Raw genomic sequence first — 27,358 nt, forward strand, 5'->3', positions numbered from 1 at the left:
AAAATAAATACTAATACTAACAAACAATTTAAGTTCCTGAATTAGAACAGGTGCAAAATTGCGGCGGGGTTACCATGGTTTGTGATGTCTATGGCTTTAGCTAATATGGAATATACAAACACACAGCAAAACGCACAGTAAAACTTATGTTTAAAGTCCATTTGTTTAATAGGTAATCGAAGAATCTAAGCAAAATGACAGTGCCCTGCATACATTAACAAAGGGCTTCTCGCAGGTATTGACATGCCAGCTCCAGACCTAAAAAACTGATAAAAATATCATTTCCTTATCATAAGATTAAATATACACACATTTGGGAAATATATTTAACTTACTATTTCCGTTCAACTTTAGCACAACAGACTGGATGCATTCTAGATTGTGCACAAGGCGGACAGGTGTCCATAAAACAGACGTATAAAATGCATATAAGCATATAAAAGACATAATGTTACTGTAAATAAAAGTACACAAAACCATCTGGCTATCACGATCTTAAAGCATGTATGTAGACAGACATGTATCACATATATGATACGAGCCAATATGGAACAAGGTGGTTGACTGTATAATGACCGACATTTTGGTCTTTAACGATTTATTCTTGATAGTGCGCTAACCTTCATACTGTTTTCAATTCCAAATGTATATTGTAAACGTATTAAATTTTAACAATGTAAGTTTATCAAACTCTACAGAAGCAGAAATTGTGACAGTTCCACTTGTACTGTGCCTTGTTTTTTTTCGACAATTCGACCATTGTCAATCTTAACATACTATGTTTGAAGTTTCTTTGAAGATTGAATATGTATATTATAGCTACATGTATATATAGTTATAATATCTGATTTGGGAACTGTTCATAGTGTCGTCCCTTTAACCTCTTGTAATATTAATATATAGATGATCTTCAACAAGTACGCGACGAAACAGCAGGATAGAATTCAAATAGAAGGAAATTTATCACTAGAATGTTCATGCTTAAAATGGTTAAAAGAAGTATGGATTATTTTTTTTCAATTAAGCGAACCCTAGATGTGCTTCTTCTGAATATGATCGATTGCGTTTGTGATTTATAAAGTGTGGATTGTACATTGCACTGACTACAACGACTTCTGTGCGTCGTATTCTTGATTCAAATAAATAACATAACAATTATATTTTTCAGCCTTGAAAGAAACGGTTATATAGAAACAGACGAGAACGAAAATCTATACGCAATCGGTATGCACAACTAGAATGCATCGCCTCGACATTTACTACAAGGCACAGCATGAAGTACAATTTATTTGAAACAAAATAGTTAATAATTTTAAGATGAAATCTGAAGACGTGCACAGTTATCAGTATACAACAGAAGAGCGAAGACCTTGTATCAATTTATCTAAAATTGCACACATATTGATAAATGTAGTCTATTTACGTCAAAATTGTTACACCTAAGTACAGAGAATGACCTTTATCATTATATAGTACAAAATATACCTCCTCATTTGGTGTACTATACATTATAACAAGGTGGAGAAATACAAAGGATAAAATCAAAACCATAACTCAATGACTGATAGACAAAAGCATGGTCAAAAGAAGAATAGACAAGCAGCTTGACAACCACATAAATCGGATGTTTGCGCTACGTTACCAGCAGCAGAAAAGCAAACATCAAGAAGGACAAACATTAGCATGTTCAAAAGAAGGAACAAACAAGCAGCTAGAAAATTAGTGGAACACAAGACACAAAACTGTATATTATAAAAACAGAAGAACAAAGACACTGAACGACGAACTTCAGCATGGTTAAAAGAAGAATTTGTATACGCAAGCTGCAAGACAAATAGAAGTCCATGAGACGCATCACACTGATGATTGAGCTGAGTATTCCTTAAAACAGGGGAACAGACATCTTGAACGACAGACATCAGCCTGGTCAAAAGAAGAACAAACAAGAAGCTAGACAGTTAGTACTCAATAAGATACATAACACTGATGAATGAGCTACCTTTAAAACAGAAGACCATAGATCTTGAACAACAAACGTCAGAACGGTCAAAAGAAGATAAAACAAGAAGCTAAACGAATTATTCCATTGATTTATGAAGTCTTTTTTAAAAGAAGCAATATTAGTAGGATGGCAAATATATAAGACAATCATTCCAAGTTCCAAAACAAAACCTGTTTTAGTAATTTTATATCACGTAGACCGTATAATAATCTCTAGGTGTCCGGGGATCCATTACTGACAATGAATATAAAAAAAGAGATATTGCATTCTCGCCAAAAAAAAGTCCAAATGAAACCGATTTAAGTAACTACAGGTCACCGTATGTTGTTCAACAATGATCAAAACCAATATCTTATAGCTTTAGAATTCACCGAAACATACGATCAACAAAAAGCACACATCAACAACTAACATAGAGACAATAGATACAAAAGTATAAATCGAGCTTAGAGATTTTATCAATTAATGAAAGCTAGTTTAAAGCTAATAACAACGAATAGATAAATGATGTTCTCCTTGACTTAAGTATCTATAAGTACTAGTCAAACGAATTTAGTATTTAAAAGTCATAAACAGTATGAAAAGGCATTACCTTGTGTAAAGCCATGCCAAAATGTAAGTACGCAGTATCGACAATAATTTTCAGAACTGTATAGCATTGCATATTTAAATATAGTAACTGTTATATTTTAGTTTAGAAAAAGCAAAAATCAATATAAATACCGATAAAAAAATCAAAGATTTTACTTCCGTGTTAAATTGATAACTGTAAAGAATAAGTTTATGTAAAGGATCAATGAATAAAGATTGAGTTTAGACGGAACATATCTAAATTTACGGGCTTTATACAAAATATTGGCCTAAAAGTTTGGTTGGAAGATTCCGTTTTTAATAGGAATTCTACCAGTACAGCAAATACTTTATAATATATTTAAATTATATTAAAGTTATATGCAATTCGCGGCGACGAAATCCTTGATATCAAGATACACATAAAAAAAAAAAGAAAGGGGCACAGCATTCAACTTGTTTAGATGAAATCGGAGAACTTGTCACTTTTTTGGTGCAAAATCTTTTCATAAGGTGTCTAAATATTTGGTTATTATAATATTTTCAGCTATATATTTTTACGATCGGTTTCCGCGTGTAGTTTCGATACTTCTTTTTTTTCTAAATATTTATATTTTCTGGTTATTATTGTCGCTTATGTAAACATTGATACTCATTTAAGCGCCTATCGTCCTGTTATTTTTCCACAATATTGTATCTGTTGATAGAACCAGAAGAAAACCCATCTGCATGTATGCAACACTTTAATTAGTATGCTCTTCTTTACCTTTGATCATTGCATTAATTGACACGAACCAAAACGTAAACATAATGTCAATAGGGCGAGCAATCAAAAAGTCGTTAGCGTAGAGAGAGAAAAAAAGAACATGCCGAGAAAAAGAATTACAAATTGAACTGACAATAAAAACAGGGATTCCTCTTTTTCTAAAAGTCGAACGATAATGAGTTTTTTTCTGTGTTGTTAATTTATTGTTGATAATTACTGACAAGAACCAACTGTCAGAAAAATAATATTTACTACTTCCATTTTCTTTTGTAGTGAGGTTTAACGTGGACTTTAACTATCAGGTTAATTTATGTAACTAATCTTATATTTTGAAGGGAAAAAATAAAAATAAACACAGAATAGATTATGGTAGAGTGACAGTTTTACTTAAACTTGTCACTATACCGTTCAAGTTCAAAATCATATATTTGAAGATGTGTGTTGTGATAATTTTTAACAACAAAAAATATAAAAGCCATGTATTCGAGAAAAAAAAGGGTTGAATGTGGCGTTAAACATCTTTCAGTCAATGCTCAAGTTTTATAAAAATTTCTTGTTTTATGTTAATTTGCAAGAAACATAGAATGATACGTTCCTTTTTTTCTTCTTAGAATACTATCATGATAGTCAGAACTTGCTCCCATACGTGCATTCTATAGTTAGGAAATCTACACGATATGGATATTTACATTTCAAGAGAATGCTAGTCTTGTTGAAATGCTATCAGAGTATAAACAAAAACGTAAAAATACACTTTCCTTTTATTTCTGTATATAAAAATATATAATTAATATATACATAAATCATCCTCTTTGATACCCTACATTTTCTTAAGATTCTATGAATTTATAGCCATTATATAATAAGAAAATGAAATCATGTATGATTCAAAAGTTTATGATTTTTACCAATTAAATAACTAAAGAAATAATGTAAAAATACCTTCATGCAACTATTTGACTAATAGACGAACCCGAATACAATAGAACCTAGTATGCTTCAGTACTGACTGTCATACTACAAAAAAATAATATTTCGATATCTATACTATCTGTAACTTCTAACCAATATGTTGAACGTAGATCGATGTGCCTGCATGCAATAAAGTTTTCAAGGTCTTCTTTAATCGTTTAAATTTTTGTGAACATGCATGCATTTACAAGCAAAATAAGCAAAAATCCAAAATCATAGTTCTTCTGTGTCAATCATTTATCAGTGAAATTGCTAAAACATATACATGCATTCTATCTTACTGAATGACACCCTCTTATTCCCAGGGTGGTGATTTGACTTTTAAGTTTATTTTCATATTTTTAGTAAACTGATGAACTACATGTACATGTAGTAATGATACAAGTAAATGGACTATTTGGGTCATTTTCAAATGTACCTTTCCGTTTTTCAAGGACTGAATGTTTTTGCCATAGACTTATTTTATTTGTTTAAACGTCGTGGAGCGTTGCAGTTTGCAATTTTTTGATTTTCTTTCTAATGTTGTTGTATTCTTTGTCAAATTAGGTACCCTGTAGCTCCTTATTGTTTGAGGCATGTTAATGTGTTAAGTCTTGTTTTCGCTAAGTAAGCATGTGCTAACTGAAAGAATGACAGGAATCCGTTATTTCATTTATCAAAGAATATTGTGGTGACGGTTGTTCTTGTATACTTTAAATTAGTTTTTATTGCTGCCCAATTTTGCTTCATGCATACGTAAGTGTTTATACAATTTGATGAAATATCAGTGGCGAATCCAGCCATTTTCAAAAAGGGGGGGATCCCAACCCATTATAAAAAGGAGGGGTCAAATCATTTGTTCTCATTCAAATGCATTGATCGTCCAACAAAAGAGGTTATTGCAACCCCCGGAACCTCCCCTTTTCTGGATCCCCACTGCATATCATTGATTCGCCTTTTTCTGTAAATCAGATAAATATGTTGATATAACACTAAGACTTTCTTTTCCCGGGCATAGTTAAAGCTATGGCACTAACTTTATTCCCAATGTATTTTCAGCTTCGTTATCGAGTTTGCCGACTGGTTTGTTTTGTTCGAGCGCGATTGATTAGTCAAATATAGACGAAACGCTGGTCTGACGTAATACATTATAAGTCTGCTATGTTTTAACAGTTATAAATCTAACCCTTTCTCTATAAACCCAAACCCATAACAAAATGTGGCATTATATTATATCTCTACGCAATAGCAAAATGTAAACAAATTATTTATAAACCGAGAAATGATAAAATAAGTAAAAACAGATTAAATGTATTCGGTGTTTAAAGTTCACATTATGAGGTAAAAAATGTATAGGTTTGTTAAGATAATAGGATCTAGGTAGTATACCTGTGAAAGATAGTACTTTTATACTATACACTAGTTATAGTCGCACTACCCCTTTTACACATAAATTTGTCTGTGTTCAGTAGACCACAAAACTTCCAATTTTGATTGGTCGACATGTGCGATAGCAATTGTATATATTCTGCTACAAAATTTATGAATGAGAGTATATTAAATATATTCCATCTTCTTTTATATTTAAATCTATTCCACTTACAGCTGGGCAAAAATTTTCGCAAATGCTTCATAAAAATATTTAACATTTATTAATTCATATTGATATATTTTAAATGTTAGAAATTACAATACACTTTTCTTCTGCTTTGTATATTTCAAACCTAGAAAAGATTATTCTGGGTCGTACAGAGATATAGTGAACAGTCATCTTTTATGATTAGAGGATAGTCAAACGAAAGTGACTTTATAGCAAAAAATAGCATTATGTTTATGCATAACAGCAATTAAGTTCAGGAAATTCTTTTCTATGGAGTTGAAAAATGAGGTTTCACGGACTATTATCAACTCTGATATTATTTCAATTACAGGTAAGTCTTTTAATTCATCAAAAATCTTAACAGCAACTTTGAAATATACTATTATAATATTTAGGCCGAATTTTTATGATTATCAATTTTAAGAATTGAAGCTATCGTAGTTAACATATGTTTGTATGTTAGCATAGATTTTTCTACTATATCAGCACATCTAACACTTTGTAGTTAAAACGTTGGAACCCACCTGTTAGGTTGATTATATAATGTTACTTATGTTTATCGAGTGTTCTGCATTACAGAATTGTACTTAGGAGGCTGGTATTTTAATGTTTGATTTCATTAATGTATGATTTTCAATTACCTTGCAATTACGAAAATGTATAATGTGTACGAACACAACCTTGGAACACATTTTACAAATTACTGACAGTTAAAATGTTTCAATAAAATGCGGTTTATTCAAGTTTACGTTATACTGCCTGAGCTTTTGATTGTCCGTATTACCGTTTGATCTTTTTTTGCAATATCTCAAATAAATTAGCACATATTAGCCATTAATTTTCAGCTGATTTTTACTCTTAAAAAAGCAGGTGTTCGACTGCAGCTTCCAGATTAAGTAATTATACATAATTGTTCTATATCAAACTATGTCAGGTGCTTTAAGGTACATAGCAGTTGAATATTTCAAAAGAGTTCGGGAAATTCTTTCTATTATAATAATTGACAACAAAAAGGGGCTTAATGAGATCTTATGGGACTCCTAATTTGAAAAAAAACCAGTTTAACTAGAAGATGTGGTATGAGATAAATATAAACAAGAGTTAAAATGATCTGTAAGTAAGCAATTATAGGCAACGCTACGGTCTTCTACAATGAGAAAATCCCATAGTCGACTATGATGGTCCTAATATGAAAAATGTGAAACTATTCAAACGAGATAACTATAAAGGCCTAATGTATAACAAAACAGTTTACGAAAATTGAATATGACAGACATGAACCAACAACAACCACTGTACTAGAGACTCCTGACTTGGGACAACTACATAAAGAATGCGGCGAGATTATATATATTTACGAGCATCCAGTCTAGGTCATTGGTGAAACAGCACAACATAGGAACAAACCTTAAAAATCAATTGCAATTCGCTTAACTAAATAAATCGGTAGGAAACTGCAGAAAATACAATAACCCAAATGCACCGAAAATAAGAGTACTCGCAATTACAGAAAGCTAGAAAAGTCAATACCAACTGATGTACAGTAGTTGTCGTTTGTTTATGTAATTTATACTAGTACGTGTTTCTCGTTTCTCGTTTTTCATATAGATTAGACCCGTTGGTTTTCCTCTTTGGATGGTTTTACTAGTAATTTTGGGGCCCTGTATAGCTTTTTGTTCGATGTGAGCCAATGCTCCGTGTTGAAGGCCGTACATTGACCTATAATGGTTTTCTTTTATAAATTTTTACTTGGATGGAGAGTTGTCTCATTGGCACTCACACCACATCTTCAAATAACTAATACATAAATAATGTTCGCTTAGACTAATGTATCAATCAATGCACATCCAATGGATTTAATGTAATACTGTCCGGCGGAATCTCATGACCTTGTGCAATTGTAATGAAATACATTTAAAGACTTTCCACACTTTTGGCTAAAGAAAATGTAGTCACGGATCAATACAATAGTTCTCGCAGCCTTACTCTTCCTCAATGCCCCTGTTCAAATAGTTATGTTTTTGCAGCCCCTCATTTTATGGAAAAACATTCAATTTGTATGACATTTTCATCTCATTTTGACAATTCATTTATTCGTTATTTTGTTTTAAAAAAGTTGAAACATTTTCGTGCTTGTTTCTTTCTTATTCATGCATAATGAACCAAGGCTCCGTGTTGAAGGCCGTACTTTAACCTATAATGGTTTACTTTTTAAATTGTTATTTCTCATTGGCACTCACACCACATCTTCCTATATCTATATAAATAATCAGAACTTTGTGTCACATTATTCTAGTAAAATAAATACGAATAGGAAATTAAATGAACTGTACCTAGTGTCAAACAAAAGGGGACAGAGCTTAACACTGGACACTTTACTATCACCCGTGACATTACATACGACTTTGCATGTATGATTCGAGGACTATTTGTTTGATTTCGTAATTGATACCTGTAATACGCGTGAATGTTGGTAGGCTGTGATAGATTAATTTTGTTATATACCTCTATGATTTTATTGAAAGTTGTGGTTTTAGTATAGACTATTGTTGATTGTAGTCCAATGTGGATGCATGGTTCTTAACTAACAGTCAATAGTTCAAAATGGAGATTAAGCAACCAACATTTAATCAATCAATTTGTGTATCAATTTCTGAGTGTCTATTCTAGTTTATGTCTTGTGTTTTGTTTTTTGTTGATTTTTTCATTCCACTTTTTTTTTTTTTTATTATTATATTTTACTGCATTCTTTCTTTCCATCTCTTGGTTACACTTCTAAAAGTTATGGATGACTAAAGAGGATTTTATGTCAACGTTTTTAAAGTAGACTTTTCCCAAGCCCATGAAGTAGCTAAAATAGGTACTTCTGAAGCACAAACAGCCTTTGTGAAATTATCTTGAAATAGATAAAAGGGACGATATATCAGTTTGTCGTAGGTTTGAAGCTATATTGGATGACGGATGCTATTTTCATTGCATTTCATTACATTTCATTACATTTCATTGTCATCTCTCTCCTTTGTTATTCATGCATTAGTTATGAACTATTTTATGCATATTTGTTGAACAATAAAGTAACAATGTGAACATCGTAGTTTCTGTAGGATGCAATAATGTGTTTTCTGATAGTAGCTGACTTCTGTCAGAATTAGCTGTTATCTTCAGTAATCGTTATATAATCTGGTCTGACACGTTAATTTGATAGGGACACACGACTTCCCGGCATCCTTTGCAGCAGAAGCTTGATTACCCGGATGATAAGATACCAAGTTAAGTAAAGCATGTAAACTAAATTGAGATAATGTCATGGTGATACAACCTGTAGTTTTGTCATTATTTTATTGGGGAAAAGAAAGTTTTTGGCATTTAATCTTAAAAAAGTGACAACATATCAGTCGTACCTAGGAGCGTTTGACGTTAAATATAGAATTTATGGTGCATACTTTGACACTTAAACAGTGTAGGAGGACTTATACGCGACATTTATAGCGGATTCTGATGCTACTGCTTTGTCATCACTAACGTGCTTTTCCCCCTTAATGTGTTTTAAAAGGACATAAATTGTGTATACTTGTATAAGAACAGTAAGCGTAACATCATGACAAGATTTGAATGAATAAAAAAATCTTAAGTACTTTGTCATTTTAATCCATCACGTAACGTATTTTTGGGGATAAACGTCAATAATAAATTGTTCTCTAATTTATAGTTTGAACAATACTTTACAAATTTTGTTTTGCCTGTATCGTTTGTTCTGTACATTTCTTTCTGTACTGTTTATTGCGTTGTTGTATTAAACCTTCAACCGATAGAGTTGACAGCATGATTTCAAAACTCTGAAGAGGTTCTTTGTACCGTGACGGGTTCAACCAATTTTAACCTTTATCTGATCATGCGCTCTACTCGAGGGCTCAATAGTGCGCCAATATTAAAAAAAAGATTTAAGAATAATGTTCCACCTTGCCGTAGATTTCAAAATTGTCGCAGATATAACTGAAGACCAACACAGAGAAGAGTTATTGTCATGGTTTGGGACATGCTCATTTACATAATCTGTTTAAACTTGATTAATTCATTTCGCGTAATGATAACGGTCGTTTTGATATCAGTTTTTGTTTTGTTTAATTACAAAGGTAATAATAAAATATGATTTATAATTATTCCAATATTGAAATCATTGTGTATCATTCTCTGGCATAAAGAACATACGTTCTAATAATTTTGTTCCTCTTTTTTTTTAATCATATATTTATATTGGAAACAAATTTGTAGAGTAGATTAGAAAGTCCTAAATCTTTATATCTTCTGTATTTGTTTATTAGAAATTGACCACAAATTTCTTATCACAAACCGACTAAGCATGTAGACAATTACAATGTTGACATTTATATAAAGCATATTAAATGAACTTAATCACTGTCAAATCTATAACTGTGTAAGAACGATGTACAATTTAATTGAATTTTTGTCCAAACATTGACCACTGGTCATCTAGTCTAAGACACTTTAAAGTCCAGAATGAAAGTTCCTGTTGTTTGAATATTGAATACGTGGTCATTTGAAGTAGTACAAGGATTACAGGAATAGTATTTCAAATAAAAGCTAACTTAACACGTCTGATAAACTTTAGGTGACAGTAAAAGTCGACATTAAATTAAAAATACACAGAATCAGCATTTCCAACTGTTTCCATGAGCGTCCTTTTATATAACAGCTTGAAAAAACAAGAATGTGTCCCCAGTACACGGATGCCCCCACTCGCATTATCATTTTCTATGGTCAGTGGACCGTGAAATTGGGGTAAAACTCTTATTTGGCATTAAAATTAGAAAGATTATATCATAAGGAACAAGTACACTAAATATCAAGTTGATTGGACTTCAAAAACTACCTTGACCAAAAACTTTAACCTGAAGCGGGACGAACGGACGCACGGACGAACGAACAGACAGACAGACGGACGGACGAACAGACGTACAGATAAGAAAACGTTATTGCTCTCGTAAGTAGGGCGTAAAAACGACAACTCGCGAATTGAGGTTATAGTAACTATTATATACATAAGCAGCTCGTTATTTTCACAACTTAAAAGACATTAAATCATATTATTATCATACTTTTCAGGACGGATTTATGTAAGACTTTCCAAATCTTTTGCTTTTTTCATGCTAAGAGCATGTATGTATTATATTCATGAACCTTTGGGCAGAAAGTTTGGAAATCCAAAGTAAAAATACCCTTTGTACTCAATGAAATGACACCAATGGTCTTGAAAAATGATTAATGATTATCCATCTTGGTTAAATCCTTATACCAGTCATAACGATGCATGTCGCCTTTGTTTAGGATTAAGGCCTCATTTTGACCCATGGCCATCTAGATATTTTCAAAGTCTCCATAGTATAAAGATTTCAATTGTTTGAGTTTTACGTGATAACATGATGGATTATCATGGATTACATGCACAGTCAATTTTGTAAAAGTGAAGGAATTGACGAACAATACTGTATGTGTTAAGTTCAAACAAATTTAACGTGTATAATTTGTATGTTGGTGTACATTATGTTTGCACAGGAAAGGTAAAAATATAACGAAAATTTAAAAATGACAATTCAGTGGTTGTCTTTTTGTTGCTTTTTTTTCTGTATCATATTTGCTGTTCATTAGTTGTTCTTCATTTAAATCAGACCGTTAGTTGTCTCGTTTGAATTGTTTTGCATTTTTTCGTGTATTGGAACGTCTTATAGCTTGCTACGTTGTATGTTGAAGGTCGTATATATGGTGACAGACCTATAGTTCGATCAATCTACGTTAAGTAATTAATACAAATAGCAATACACTGTTATATTAAAACATCAAAACCATTTAAAGCTAAAGCTTTCAAAATACAAATTTTTATAATAGGTGAATGATATCATATATATAGGACACCCAATTCTCATGATATAACATATATAAAATACGTTATGGATTTAAGTCTCTATTCAACTTGAAGACAACATTTGTGTTCTGATCAACCAATGTATATTGGTATTTCTAAAATTTCTTCAGTATTAGTACATGGTTAATTTGTATGTTGGTCAATGGTATTCCTCTTTCTGTATCTCCCTCTCTTTTTATTCCAGTATTTTTAATTAAATGCATCTAAAATAGTGGTGAATCCCGAAGTCTAAACTTTTTCAACATAGTTTCGATTTTCATAAATGTTATAAAATGTACACTCAAATTTATGATCATTTACATTATATACGTTGTTACACGCCACGATGAAACAATGAATTCGATGTCAATCGTGTGTTGCATGACAGTACAGTGAAATTATCATCTTTCTGGGTACGTTTTATATTTTGGCACGTAATAAGCTCTATATCATGGATTAACTTGATAGAGATATATCATATATTAAATTTATTGCATTGTATCACCAAATAAAAAATACCCATCAGAAAAAAAACCTGTTGAAATGAAGTCTTTTGAATTAAAATCTGTTGTCTATTGTTTTGAATAGATATTGTGCCACAAATTGACTTCTCGGATTATAGGATATCTTGTTTATTATTAATCTAATGTAAAGTACCACACGATATTGAAGTTTAATTTTCATATTTGCGTGCTTGTAAGGTATACATTTTTCTGTCAATACTAGATATTTATGAGGACGCATATACAATTGAGGTTGATTGGATGAAACAAGGATCCATTCTCAATCGACCAACCTGTTCTGGTTTATTAAGACGTTTCGCGTGTTAAAACACTTTCACTTTGGAAGCTTGGTTGTTATTACTATGTATTGTTTTCAGTTTTTGGCATATTTCACTGTCTTGATACTTCACGTTACAACAAGGTGAAGATATCTTAATGAAAACATGCAGCATGAATATGACTAGAAGAAATTATATCAATTCCGGATTATTTAAGATCAGACGAATCATCTGCCTGTATCTGTATGTTCTGGCATAAGCCAGGGTTGACAATCTGAAGCCTCTTTATAATGATGCCAGTCTATATATTGTAATCCATGTGAAAGATTTAAAAGTTATATGTGTGGTATATCATTATTCTCTATAATTAGTTAGATGATAGGTTTGTAGTCCTATGGTGGTCACCAGGGTTTCTTTAGGTAGCTGAATATAAATCGTTGGAGAGCATACACACCATAATGGTCTTTCAGTTGGTCAGCTTTATATTGATAAACATCTTCAGAATATATAATTAGGTTTCTAATACCCTTTCCACCAGATGTCCAGACAATAGATTAAGGTCAATTTATACTGGTCATCATAAGAGGTAATTTTTATTTACTTTTGTACTTTCGTTTGTTTAAATCGGTGTTGTCAAGTACTAGATTATACTTCTTAAGCAGTCTATTTTAAGTAAATTGTCTGTCTCGTTTGACACTCACTGGTAATTATCGACGAGAGTTCAATAATTTTAAAGGCACAAGTACTCGAACTGTGATGCATGGATAGTTTCTAATTAATAGCTATATGCGATTATTTATGTATGGTTTCTTTTTATCGTAAATTTTAACTTTTAGAAGAATGCATATCTTTCTTTAAGATATATAATCATTTTTAAACCATTTCTCTTAACTTTATTCTAAAAATTGACCTTTGAAATAACACAAGTTCATTTGATAGAAATATGCTTTCGACAGAACAGCCTTTCTTTCATTGTTTTGTCTTACTTTGACAAATTCTTATATACATTGTAATATTTTTCATATGATGAAAGATACTTATGATGGTCCGCCTATTTACAAAATGTATATATACCATCCATTGTTCATTTTAGGTAGAACTTGATCTCGTTTTTACTCCTTGCTTCTGAAACACTCATCTTGCATTACTGTTTATTTCTGGAAGTCAGATACGTTTGAGCGCTTGGGTTTTCCATTTCATATGAGACTTTCCATTTTGAATTTTCCTTAGAGTTTGGTATATATTTGTTAGTTTGCTTTTTCCTTTCAGTAGTCAAACATATAGAAAGGAATGGACGTTCGCGTTTTACTATAATTTACTCCAACTTCTGGTAAACCCGAAGATCAAACCTGTTGTCAAGATTCCAGTATTGGTCATAATTTATGACATTTTCTACATAAGGAAATGCATATTCAACGTCAGGAATATGACATTTGTTTCCACACGTTTGATGTGTTTGAGTTTTTGATTTTACCATTTTATAAGGGACTTTTCATTTTGAATTTTCCTAGGGGTTCGGTAATATGTAATTTTACTTTTTTCTTATGTCTGTAATTTTCGGGTGAAACGAGTTTGGAACTCCTCTGGATTTGTTGTATTTGATTGTATAGCAAAATTCCAATTCAACATTTTAATGTTAAATCACTCAGTTTAACCAGATGTTCTATGCTTAAACGATCGTAACTTCCTTATCTTGTCTGTATTTTTTTTAATCTGATACCTGTTTTATTCATTTCTTACATATCCATTAGACAGATTAAGAGAAGAGCACTTGTTAACGATCTTGTTTGTAGGTACCTAATTGAGTGAACAGACAGATCATTAAATCTCATGACAAGTAGCATATCGTGTTAGTCCCCGAGTGATGAGGTTATGTAACCATTATGTAACGTCAATCAAATACCAGTTTAAGATTGTGTGGGGTCTGTAAGGTGGTTTTCCTAACTCTGCTAACTCTGCAATATGTAACATGCAACACATATTAGTCTAACCTACTGCAGATAATAACTTTGTATATTGTTTTTTGCACGTAAGAAACATTTGTCTGGTACATATTTCAAATCGTGTCTTGTGACTTGAATGATGCCATTTTCATGATTGATTAGATATATCTTCATATTTCCGTTGTTATGTGTTAGACTAGATATATATCTACTAGTTTATCCTTTCAACAATTCCTTCGGTTTGTAACATCAAAAGTCCGTCTCTGATGTCTCCACTTTTTTGAAAAAAAAGGCCCGAGGTTGGATTTCAATGGTGGTGGATTTTTCATTACCCAAGTGTATCACCAGCCAAATTTTCAGCACCTTTTTGTTGACACGAATAATAATTGATATGGTCATAATTATAAATTAACTCATTATTAAACTTGGCATTTTGAAATACTTAGTTTTTTCCACCTTAGTAGAAGATTACATAAGCTGTATTTGGCAAAACTTTTAGAATTTTTGGTCATAAAAGCTTTTCAATTTCATACTTTGTTTGGCCTTTTTTAACTTTTTTTTTCGAGCGTTACTAATCAGTCTTTTGTAGACGAAACGCGCATGTGGCGCAAATATAAAATTGCAACCCTGGTATCTATGATGCGTTTATTTGTTAACAAACTGACAGTGGTTTTAATCATATATAGCATTAATGTAATATACCCGCAATAGCTTATGTTTTTTCCACTAAAATTTTAATCCAGTAAGTTACTACTAGCATATTTGAGTTCCATATTCAGTTTGAATAATATTTAATCACGATTTCGATAATTGGTAATACCCCTTTTTGGCTGACAAAATTATCGCAGGTTGATTTGCAACTTAGCTGATCTGTCCAAAACTGAAAATGTCTGTAAAAGTAGTTTACAGGTTCAGTTATGACAGTAATTACTTTGTAATCAACATCATTATTACAATGTTCTTATTATCGCTTGCTTTGCTTTTTAACTAAAGCAATTGACACATATCGTTTCAGTTAAAGACAAGTTGATGTTTGAGGTGGTTAGTAATGCATCGTTTATTTGTCGTCAATAAAGACTTGAATAATAGTTCTAGGTTAGAAGTAAAGAACAATCAACATAATAAACAATAAAGATTGATACAAATAATGCACATCACATGAGAATTTCATTATCATTACGTTAACGACCTGAGTTGATATTCCTATAGTTATACTTTAATTAAAGAGTGTTTCTTTTACTGTAGTACAAAGCAATACCACAGAGTTTGTTCAGATGTTCGACCTAAATATCAAAAATGATGCGTCTGCCATTTTCGTCGTCTTTTGCACAGCATGGGGATTATGAGATTTGCGTCGAAACTTGGTGAAAAAACATCAAACAAGGAAAAGAGTTGTTTTTTTTTTTGTTTTTTTTTGGTGGTTTATCATTAATTCTAGTATCTTCATAATTTTTTTTTAAAGAGTTTAAAGTCGTATATGATTGTTAATTATATATAATAAATAGAAAACTAAAAACTGAGCAACACATAAACTTTTATCTGGATGCTCAGGAAGGTTATGTAGACCCTTCTCCACATATAGCTACCGTCGTGTTGCTCATGGTTAGTACACATTCAGCGATAAGTCTGATTCGGTGATCTTACAATCAAGTATTGTGGTTACGACTATTGGGAGATATCAAAGGTCATCTATCTTGTCTATGACAAATATATTCAATAATGGTCAATCAAATAATGATGGCGTCCGTAGTGTTGCAAAGGGATGACTTCAACCTTACCAATCGCTATCAACTATTTTAAAATTGCTTCTCTGTTTGTAACAAGAAAGTATCAAATAAACAGAAATTAAGTTGTTTCCGATTGAAATATTACAACAATTGCTGAAGATTCTATTTTTTAATAAAAAATTGTTACTTTTTCATTAAGATTCATTCTTCTTAAAGAATACATGTGTGGAGTATTCTAAAAATTCCCATGTTTTTTTATTCCATTTCTGATCAAAATTGACGAGACAATATTATCTGTAATAGCGATTAACAACGTAGCCAATTTAACAAAATTTCATATGGATCTTGATTATATCAATCAATAAATGAAGAAAATTGTGCAAAGTTTTAGTTAAAACGCTTTTTTCTTTTTTAAGACAACGTTTTGATAAAAAAATAATATATGGCATATTGACGCTTATAACAATGTAATTTAAGGTCAACAGTATATTTCATCATATACAAAGTACAGTACTAACACCTGTAAAGCATGTCACTGACCAAGTTTTTAAATGAACCCTTAGACCGATTTCCTACCTTCATTTAGTAGTATATGCGTGAATTGACAACAAAAAGTTGCGTTATTGTGGCTTTTTAAAACCACAAAAACTTGCAAATATTAACTTAAATGTCACATATAGGATCTGTGAAATGTTGTGAAAAGTTTGTTGATGACAAAACACAGGAAGGAACTTCCTTTAGATCACAGTATCAGTCTGAAACATACATTTTCAATGACATCATTGGTTTAAGAACAAACTGGCTTTCTCTTAATCCCACATTTCCCTATTTTTGGCATCGTAGTGGTTAAATTGCACAATGATGTGATGTTTACCTCTTAGTTCCCCTTATCCTCAAAAACTGTACAAATTTTAGTTTCGACTAAAACAAAACAAAATAAACATACATGCCACACAGACCGCTTACTTTTGTTTCGTCTTTCGTCCAACTGTTTAATTTAATGGAGTACTTGCGTAACTAGCTTAATATTGAATTTTCTTAAGATTTTGTTAGCTCTATTGACCATTTTGTTCTTCTTCAAATATCCATGGAGAAATGATCCCTGTTTTTTCACTTAAAAAGGTTCTTTCAGTGTTAAAATTTAAATCACTTTGTTACCGTCTATTGACCTTTTTGTACTTTACTTTATTCCTGTTGAATCATCATTCATCATACTAGTATAGTTATATACTGCTTCAGGAAGTCATGTTACATAAATATTTTTTAATCATTTGCAGTCTCTGACAATTAAGCCAATAGTAATTTACCTACGTTCAAATCTAACAAATCGATTAAAAACTAAGGAATCGAATGACTTTCAAAGGGAATGAGAAAACATTTTTATTTCGTATGCCAATTAATTGTAATTCAAATATTTTACCAAAAGTAAAATTACAAAATGACCGATCTCTAAGGACAGTCTCTTATCAAATGACAAAATCAAAAGTTCAAATGCATCTAACAAATGAAAAACAACAATCTCTCTTTTACATACTTATAAGGATTTACAAATAGTATCTTTCATATCAATTATTTTGAGGTGCATTTACGTTTGTCTCACTACTTTGTTGCCATGGATTTTTATAGATTATCGTTGATTATCTCAACGAGATTGATTTTCTCGCTTGAGCTGGAACAGCGAAAGTGAGAAAAGCAATCGGGTTGAGATGACCAATGATAATCTGTTTATCGCTATTTTACCTATGACGACGTTGTCAATTTCAATGTCAATTTCATTATCAACGCCACGTGGCCTCCTTAGTATCTAGTTATAATTTTTTCACATCAAGCTAGAAGCATGATATGAAAATTATCACAAAAAAAGATCAAATGAAAAATGCACAAAATAGCGATAATTTTGATTATCGAAAAATAGGACAAATCAACTGGGATTCAGTATAATATCTAAATGTTCATGTCATGCATACACTTCTGATTGTCACTGTGAAAGACTAACAATAAAATTTCAATAACTTTTATGTAAAGTTTGCATAGTTGACTGGAAACAAGTTATTGCAATTATTCTTTTTATGGAGAAATTTATTTGCAAATAAGAAGTCGTTTGCAAGACGTCCCGTAATTAAAATACAATATAAGTTTAATTTATAGTTCTCATTTTTAAATTTCAAAGAAACAAAATTAACTCAGTGATCATATATAACCGAACTTTAACTGATGTTCTATGGGTATTAATGTGCATAGCACAGATCAAACGAATGTTCTACAATGCTATCTTAGGTTATGTCTGCAGCGTAGTAAAATAGTGCAAATTGGCTGCATTACTCACTCCTTTTTAACATTTCAATAAGAATACTATAGGGTGATTTATTATTTATTACGATCTTCTATTGTTTAAATCAGTTATGGCACACACATAATGATCATATGCTTTTATTATACTGTTTTTTAATGTGTTTTAAGGTTTTTAAATGTAATGTATGGTGCATCTACTAACTGCGATAATCTTAATTCTACTAATGCGTTCTAAAGATGAAATTACAATAAATTTTAGTTTATAAGTACTTGTGTATTGGGAAAACGACATCGACGATTATTTATTTGACATTACAAAAATATCAATCAAAAACATTTCAGACACATTGATTTCTCATGGTAATGAAAAGTTTTCTTGTATTTTTTTCAAATTAAATTCCTATTACTTTTCGATTACGGTAGGCTTTAAGTATAACTTTTCAGTTAATGATGTATATATCCCTTGCAGTGTAAGTATGTTTGTAAGACATATACATTGGAAATTATGATGAATGCTTTTGTTCAATTTTCCTTATTAGAATAATGCTAAGGCCCTGCTCTTCTTAAAAAGGTATCGGCAGAGCAATCCAAAGATATGGGGAAAAAAGGTATAAGATCGTAAAAAGACAAAGCTAGCTAAATGAGGAAATTAAACGCCATCATCCAATAACGTTTCGCACGATTGAAGCAATGAACACATACTAGATAAGTTCTTACAAATATGAATACTAAAACAAAAATTCTAAACAAAGGAAAACTGTTATAAAGTAGTATTCAATTGTTCCATCCATAGGTTCTGCCGCTGACAATGATTTTGAGGATTTACTCTTGATGAATGCTGACGACTTTTATAATTGTAAAAATATTGTATTACTTCTCTCTAGATGTAATATCAAGATACTTCAATAGGTAAATGTATACGTTTCCGGTGATGACACTAATCCGACAGTGTGTGTTTCCAAATAAGTTTTAAGATATCTTTGTAAGTAATAAAACATATGTAGTAGTTCCATTGATTGATGTTTATCGTCGAACGAGTAAAATTTCAATTATTGTTATGAATGAAACACGTTTAAATGTGTAAATGTATCTATCTTCTTGAATTGTCAAGGATGTCGAATTAGTTGTTTGTCTTCTGCTATGTCTCGTGACAATTGTGCATGTTTAATGTCAGCTAAATAGATCAGTTCTTGGACTTTTTTTATATTTTCGATATTTTTTTTTAACCTGGTACAGAAATTAAGGCCATGGTATGTTACAACTGTTCAATAGTCATATATCGATTTAACTGAAACAAATCCGGGTCACAAACTAAAAAAGAAAGTCAGGGTATACAATTTCCGGTTGTATACCTGCTGAAGTGTTTATAACTGAATGGTTTTCATCTCCTGATCTCTATGGTTTGTATATCATACTACGAAATTTATCGTCTGTAGTAGCATAAACATAAATTATGGTGAATGAAATAATACATCATACATAATCGTGGAGTATAAATCAAATGTGGTTTACTTATAAATGATTTATTAATATCAGTAATGTTTTGTTCTTTTTCCAAAACCATTGTCCTAATTAGTGATCATTACATTGTATTTTATAGACTACATTATATATGTACATAAAAAAATAAAAAAACATTTTGTCATATGCTATCCATACATCAACCTTTGAAACAGTTTTGAATCATCTTATGTAGACAATTACAATAAACTTTAATTTTTAATTAATTCAAAAACCATTGTCCTTGTTAGTTATCATAACATTGATTTTAAAGACGACATTATATCTGCACATAAAAAAATTAAAAAAAACAAATTTGTCAAATGATATTCATACATCAACCTTTGAAACAATTTTGTATCATCTTAAGTAGTCAATTGCAATAAACATCAATTTTTAATTAATTTAACAATAAATGGAGACCATAAATGTCATTAATTTACAAGACAGGTTCAATTGCAGCATATAATGTTTAAGTTTTGGCAGACAAAGACCATAGTATGAAAGGTATAAATTATTCAGAGACTTATTAAGGAATCAAAGTAAATGCATACACATATTGAATGTATAGTTATTAGAGGACGCCAAAGTCGTCTTAATTGTTAGTCACAAATATTGGTGAGACATAAGATATGTATATATATAACTCGTCTAAACATCAACCCAACAATTTCAGATCTGTAGATTTGCTTTCGCAAATTTTTGGTTCTTCCCTCGCCTTAAAACAGGGTGAAAACAACTAGATTTAAGAAGGGACTATTATGACAAAATGTCTTTAGAAATTAAACGTCGGATGACGTTTTAGTCATATTATCATTCGGTATAACCAAATACAGTGATTGGTTATAGTTTATTGCTTATCTGTATAGATCCTTATGTTGATTCATATCAAAGTTGTTGAAAATTCAAATGAAAGAGAGAAAGATCAAGAGTTTAAGAAAGATATCATTTTCTATTTTGTTATGTTCTTCAATGATAAGAATAGATCTGTTGTAATTAAAAGTTAATCCATGTTGCATTGGAAGCCATTGATCACCATTGTCAAAAAGTAAATCTAAAAAATACGGAAATACGGGAAGTCCCTGATCTAATGTCAAAATCATAAACTCAAACACACCAAATGAATTGATAACAACTATCATAATCCTGACTTGGTACAGGCATTTTCTTATGTAGAAAATAGTGGAATAAACCTGGGTTTTAAGCTAGCTCAACCTCTCATTTGTATGACACTAATATTAACAACGATGCGTAAACAAAAGAAACAGACATAATAAGTAAAAATGTCACAAATAGAAGTACAAAAGCAATACGAACCCCACCAAAACCTGGGGGTGATATCAGGTGACCTGGAAGGGTGAGCAGATCCTTCACCATGCGTTTTACCCGTCATGTTGCTCATGTTATTTCAAAGCCGGTAAATAGTATAACTTGTAGGTCCCATTCGTGAAAAGGGAGCAGGATTAGATTGTAGTTACGACATAATGAACATTTTCGATATCAATTTCATAACTGTCAACCAACTCCTGATGGCGTTAAAATGAGTCTTCTATAGTATTTGTAATTGGTGACAAGGAAAGTCTTTTGTGACATTCACTTTAGAATAATTGTACACCTTAGTATTAATGGTCAACCAGTTGGTCCGTGCATTGATTTGCTTGGTATATTGAATGTGCTAACGAAGCAAAATGAACTGTATACAATATCTTTTCTCCTATATTTAAAAATATGTTGCTATATGTGTGCTGATCTTTATATAATTATTTATAAACTGGCTGATCTGATACAAAGTTATACGATAGTATCCTTCTACCTGAACTTAGGATATGCATACCAATTTTAAAATCATTTTTTTTCCAGAATATAAGCCTACCAGTATTAGGAACAAACTCAGGGAAACTACTACCTCGAGGTAAGTAATATTAGATAGTTAAGGAATTTGCATGCTCTTCGCAATTTTTTGTGGTGTCAATATTTGCTTCTAAATAAAACTACCAAACATACACGATACATTGACGTGCTAGTGATATTATTAAGTAACGAATGACAGACATACATTATGAGTCAGATGTGACTAGTGCTCACCGCAAAATGAAACGCACTTTTACAGTACAAAATGATCTTCGCAACTTTTTAATGTTGACTAACTGTCTTAAACTTTCTCGTATTAAAAAAGAAATGGACACCATAGAGATACAATAATTCACCCAACGCACCAACCCTGCGTCAAAATCCGGTTTAAGTATCACTTCAGATGCAAAGATGGGTAACTACCTTTCCGATTTAGAACAAAAGAGGCAGGAGATACCGAAGGAAAAAAAAACTAAAACGAGGAAGAAAAACAAATACGAAAGGCAATCAAGACACTGCATATAAGACTAAAGACAGCAACATTATCTAACTTTGACTCTTATTTGATATCATGCAGGTACTTTGGAAAATTGAGCATTAAACCATTGTGTTCACATACGCGTTTGCATTTCTCCAATTTTGATTTCATCATTCAGGTTACAAAGGTAAATGAAGACCAAATAAAAAGTTTGAACTTAAAAATATAAAAGCTGCAATACTTAAAATAAACAAGCCAGCACAGACATAGATTACGACAACCAGTAAGAAAATAACCCAAAATAACGACTAAAAATACAAAACAAAACATAGAAATCTAAAGGCTCTCTAACATTGTATTGCTTTACGATTCATTGGAAAAAAAGATCTATAGCTATATCTACTGCATGTAACCGTAGACCATGTACAATTTTACTTCACTATCACGAGGAAAGCCAGCACTTACCAACAAAACCTGTATTCAAATAATTTAGTTTGCTGTCTGGTTTATAGAGCGCGTTGTAATTTTTCAACCAGTTGAGGTCTTATTCCGAGCTAACGAAACGATATTGATGTGGAATGATATTATTGTTTAAGAAACCTCGATGTCATAGATATCACTTTAAAATTAATATCTATGAAATATGTGATGCCAGGGTATATTTATATTTTTATAATGAATAATATTCACTTAACGGTGTCACTATTGTGTCTCAATAGCAAAGCTTGTGGTGAATGTAACTTTGGGAATTTAAAACATAGACGGCGTATAAAACATATCAGACTATGAGTTTTGGAAAATAGTTTTATATGTAGACTCCGAATGTGGCGATTATTTTTGTAAAATAAAATGTGTCATCCAATTTATCTTGCCAAGTAAAATGAGTAAACTTCTTCTGTTTAAAGAGTGAAGACCTATAGTACTTAAAACCCATAAATCAATTCTTCACCTACAGATTTGATAACATTTTTCGTGTAATTTTGTTTGATACTCGACTTTTTAAAACGATCAAATGAGAAGGAATGTCAGGGATATCGTTTTACTAAAGACCATCACAGTATTGTTGCGATGACGTTTATCTCTTAAGATATATGTTAGGTGCATTGGTTATTTCAGATAACTCAGGAATGTGCATGCACTACACACTTTTTTATGTGGTGTCAATATTTGCAATCAAAATGACAGACATGCATAACATGAGTCAGGGAGTCAGTTGTGACTATGGCTAACCGCAAGATGAAATGCACCTTCACAGTACAAATGATTTTCACAAAAGATGGAAATTAAAAGGCTTACCAAAGTTTATTTTACATCTGAAAATCCAAATTATCACACAAAAAGTATCGCATGAATACCAGGTATGCCAACAATGTGGACATCACTTTCGATGCGCTAATCACCCGTGTCACCATTTCCTAGTCAAGACGCCAGTTAATTTTGAGGGTGCTTTAAAGTAAACGCCTTTTACATTTAATTTCTTTTTAATAAGGGTGTCATTGGTGAGTATTTTGTAGACGAAGCGCGCGTCTATCCAAAAGGTCATAATAAAGGAGAGTTTCTTCTCAAGAATGGGAATAACATTGAGAATGGAAATGGGGAATGTGTCAAAGAGACAACAATCATACCGGAGAGCAGACAACGGTTCGTGCAACACATGGGTCATCAATGCAGCGAGAAACGTCCGAAATTGACAACAAATAATTTGAAATCAAGGAGTTTGTCAGACTTAAGATGTAAGGGCATACACAATATATCCGATAATGAAATTGAAAACTTGCTGTTTTATGCATGCCTGAACGGAGGTCTTGTAATAGTAAAGTTTTAATGAGTATAAATAGAAAACAGATACAAGGGATCACATTTGTAAATCATTTGATATCTAAATTTCGGTTGAAATATCAATCCACCAATCCACCTAACTTGATAAACTTCCAACATAACATTTTCAAACATGGGATAAGGCATAAACGGGACATTCTAACATTCAACTTATGGTTCTGTGTTTTTCAATATCTTCTCATCCTGTCGATACATCAAAGCTCTCGTCCATACAGTTTTGGCGAAAGATACCAGAGGGATAGTCAAACTCAAACAACTTAACTCGGAGTACAAAATATGTGTTTTTTATGATTGATTTCCGAGTATGAGTACGATAATCGTATTCGAAATACCCAGTCGCGCTCTTTTTATGAGTTCATATGAATCCTACAAATTCTGCTTTTCATCTTACTATGACTCGTCCTAATCATTTCACTAGATTTGAACATCAGTTAACTACTGTCATTTCAATGATAAATTACGAAAGATCAGATGGAAACATCTGATATATTCATGAACAGATAGATTTTTTTTACAACTCTTGCCTAGGCTATATAGAAAATACATCTCCGCCCTACAAAAGCTTTATCTAAGAAGCCTAGTTCGCCAAGTTATCTAGCACACAAAGCAGGTGGTACTGCCGTGTAATATTTCAACAACCTAAATTTTTAACTGATGGAACGATATAAATTTGATCTGATATTATGTTGTTGGAAGCTCCATATCATAGATTTAATTTGAAAGCAAAATATATATAAAAAAGTCAAAGATGACGTAGATCTTCAAAGAATATACTCCTCTCAGACGTTAAAGTTTATATATACCCTATATAAGCTTGGATTTCGGTATTTATGTTTTTTTCCTTTTATATAACAATGCCTTAGTATATAAATGCCCTCATCGCAGCTATGTTTAAGCTTTAAAGTCTAGTGGTACCATAAGCATGTTTCCGGTTATGGTACTTAGAGGCAATATACCGATTTTGTATCAATAAAAACACCCGATGTATACTTGAGAATTGATGGCAAGGTTCACCTATGAACCAGAATAAGGGTGATACGGAGACAGTTATCATGTAGTGTAACAGCATTGTAAATAGTACGTGATTGATTTTTTATTTTTATTCATTGAATCAATGTTCTACCCAGTATTTTGCATATCAATTTTGATATATGAGTTGTAATTTATCTTGCCATATGAAGTACATAAAGGGAACATAGTAAACGTCTTCTATTTAAAGGGTTAAAAGACCTATAGCACAAAATGTCGATAAATCAATTTTTCATGCATAGATTTAATAACATTTCCATGTAATTTTTTTGATACTGCTATAAAGATAAAATTTAAACGTTATGCAAGCTATATGGAAAAAGCATATAGAATGAGACAGAATTTTTACCAGGACGTATATCTCTTAGAGTTGCGTGACGTGCAATGTTAATAAGTTTCATAATCCGTTTCATTATACAAAAGTTATACTGTATTTCTTTAAAACTGATAGGGATATTGTACAGAAAAAACTTATTGATTAATTATTCAATTAAATGTTAAATTTTGATCTTTTTTAATTGTTTGTATTTCTGTTTTAGAAAATATCAAATCAAATAGTTACAAATATACGAATACACATATCACTTGTATCCAGAGGCGTGAACATGTTGCATGCAATAAATCTAGTGTATATCCTGTTAATAAACATCGACATGCAGTTTGCAAATTCATCATGCGAAGCATAACAGTATCTATTTTTGAAAAAAAAAGATTTATTGTTATGTAATGTTATTAATTTCCAACAAACTAATAGTGGGAGAGGAATTTAGTATCGCATTTGTCCGTTTGTCTTTATTCAAACACCTGTAGGCATTACCGTGGTAAAGAGGTCAGTGCACTAATTTTCCATCTTCACATATCATAGATAAAACCGTACAATAATTATACATGAAGCGTACATAAACGTTGTTAAATGTTATGGGAACGTATCAGTGGTTAAGACCTGATATTCTTGGGTAAATACCAAATTTCAATTTGTTAAATTGGCAGTTTGATAGACTTCTACCTTGGAGTTCACTATCTATGTTATTCTTTTTATCCAAATTATAAATTTTGTACGTCCAAAGTATTTTTTAGATTGTCAATATAAAGTACGCATTTTAAATCTAAAAATAAAGAAATGTGTAAATTGTTATAATAGTAGATAAACAACTTATAATCTAATATGCATATGATTTTACAATCAAATATAGAATAAAGTAATTGTTACCAGAACATAGATCAATTGCAAGGACTTTAAGGGGCATCCACTTTACTTCATTTACTCATTGGCAACCAGACCACATCTTCTTATTCTTATATCTGGTGCTATTGTATTTACTATACAGCTTACTTCAGCGTCGTGTTTGTACATTAAATATCTTTTTAAGTAAAGTTAAGTTCAAGAAAATACAACTTCAGAAGAAAACTTTTGATAGTTAATATATTACATGTGAACATTTGTATTTGATACGATTCAAATTGTTTAACCTCCAAACTACACAAGGTGTTCTTTTCTAATTACACCAGTTTGTGATTTGATTCTTTTGTTTCAGGTTGGATTCTTTTTTCTTATAATTAAGGGTGGTTGTGTCCGTCGACATTCATAAAAAATTATTCATTTCCTATCATAAATATCATAACGATAACCCATAATTCATTTATGCTGAAAAGATGAATGTGTTGCCCAAGGAACTATAAACACATGGCTTTTTTCGTCAATTAGGAAATAAGTAATGCTCTAGATAAAACTAGGTAACTTACTTATCTTCATATGATATAATCTATCCTTCCTTGCATTAAAATAAATGTAAATTAGAAAGATGTTATACCAATTAACGTATCTTGTAAATTAACAGGTGGGGGGAGTATTACTACAGAAATGCTTAAACCCAGATCGACAGTCGATATATGTAAAACACGAACAGAAAATGCAGTTGTGTATCACATTAGAACAATTATGAATAAAGAATACTTTGCCATACTTTTGTTGGTACATTCAAAAATTTGCTTTCGAGCACACCTGACAAAGATTATTCGAAAATTAGTTCACTTAAATATTATTATCAGCTGATGTATTTAAAAAAACGACATAACTCGACATCGTAAATAGTTCAGGATCACACAATC

At 31.4% G+C, this 27,358-nt stretch overlaps 1 protein-coding gene across 1 annotated transcript in view; it reads left to right on the forward strand.

Annotated features, from left to right (window-relative positions):
• The first annotated feature begins 5,829 nt into the window (after positions 1–5,829).
• Positions 5,830–27,358, forward strand: part of LOC134722936 (A disintegrin and metalloproteinase with thrombospondin motifs 16-like) — an 82,304-nt gene continuing 60,775 nt past the window's right edge. Inside the window, exons 1-2 of the mRNA XM_063586570.1 lie at positions 5,830–6,220; positions 21,913–21,964. Of these exons, the coding sequence (XP_063442640.1) occupies positions 6,173–6,220; positions 21,913–21,964 (100 nt within the window). The 5' untranslated portion in view covers positions 5,830–6,172. The remainder of the gene's footprint in view (positions 6,221–21,912; positions 21,965–27,358) is intronic.

Source organism: Mytilus trossulus, chromosome 6, assembly GCF_036588685.1.
Source record: "Mytilus trossulus isolate FHL-02 chromosome 6, PNRI_Mtr1.1.1.hap1, whole genome shotgun sequence".
Lineage (NCBI taxonomy): Eukaryota > Metazoa > Mollusca > Bivalvia > Mytilida > Mytilidae > Mytilus > Mytilus trossulus.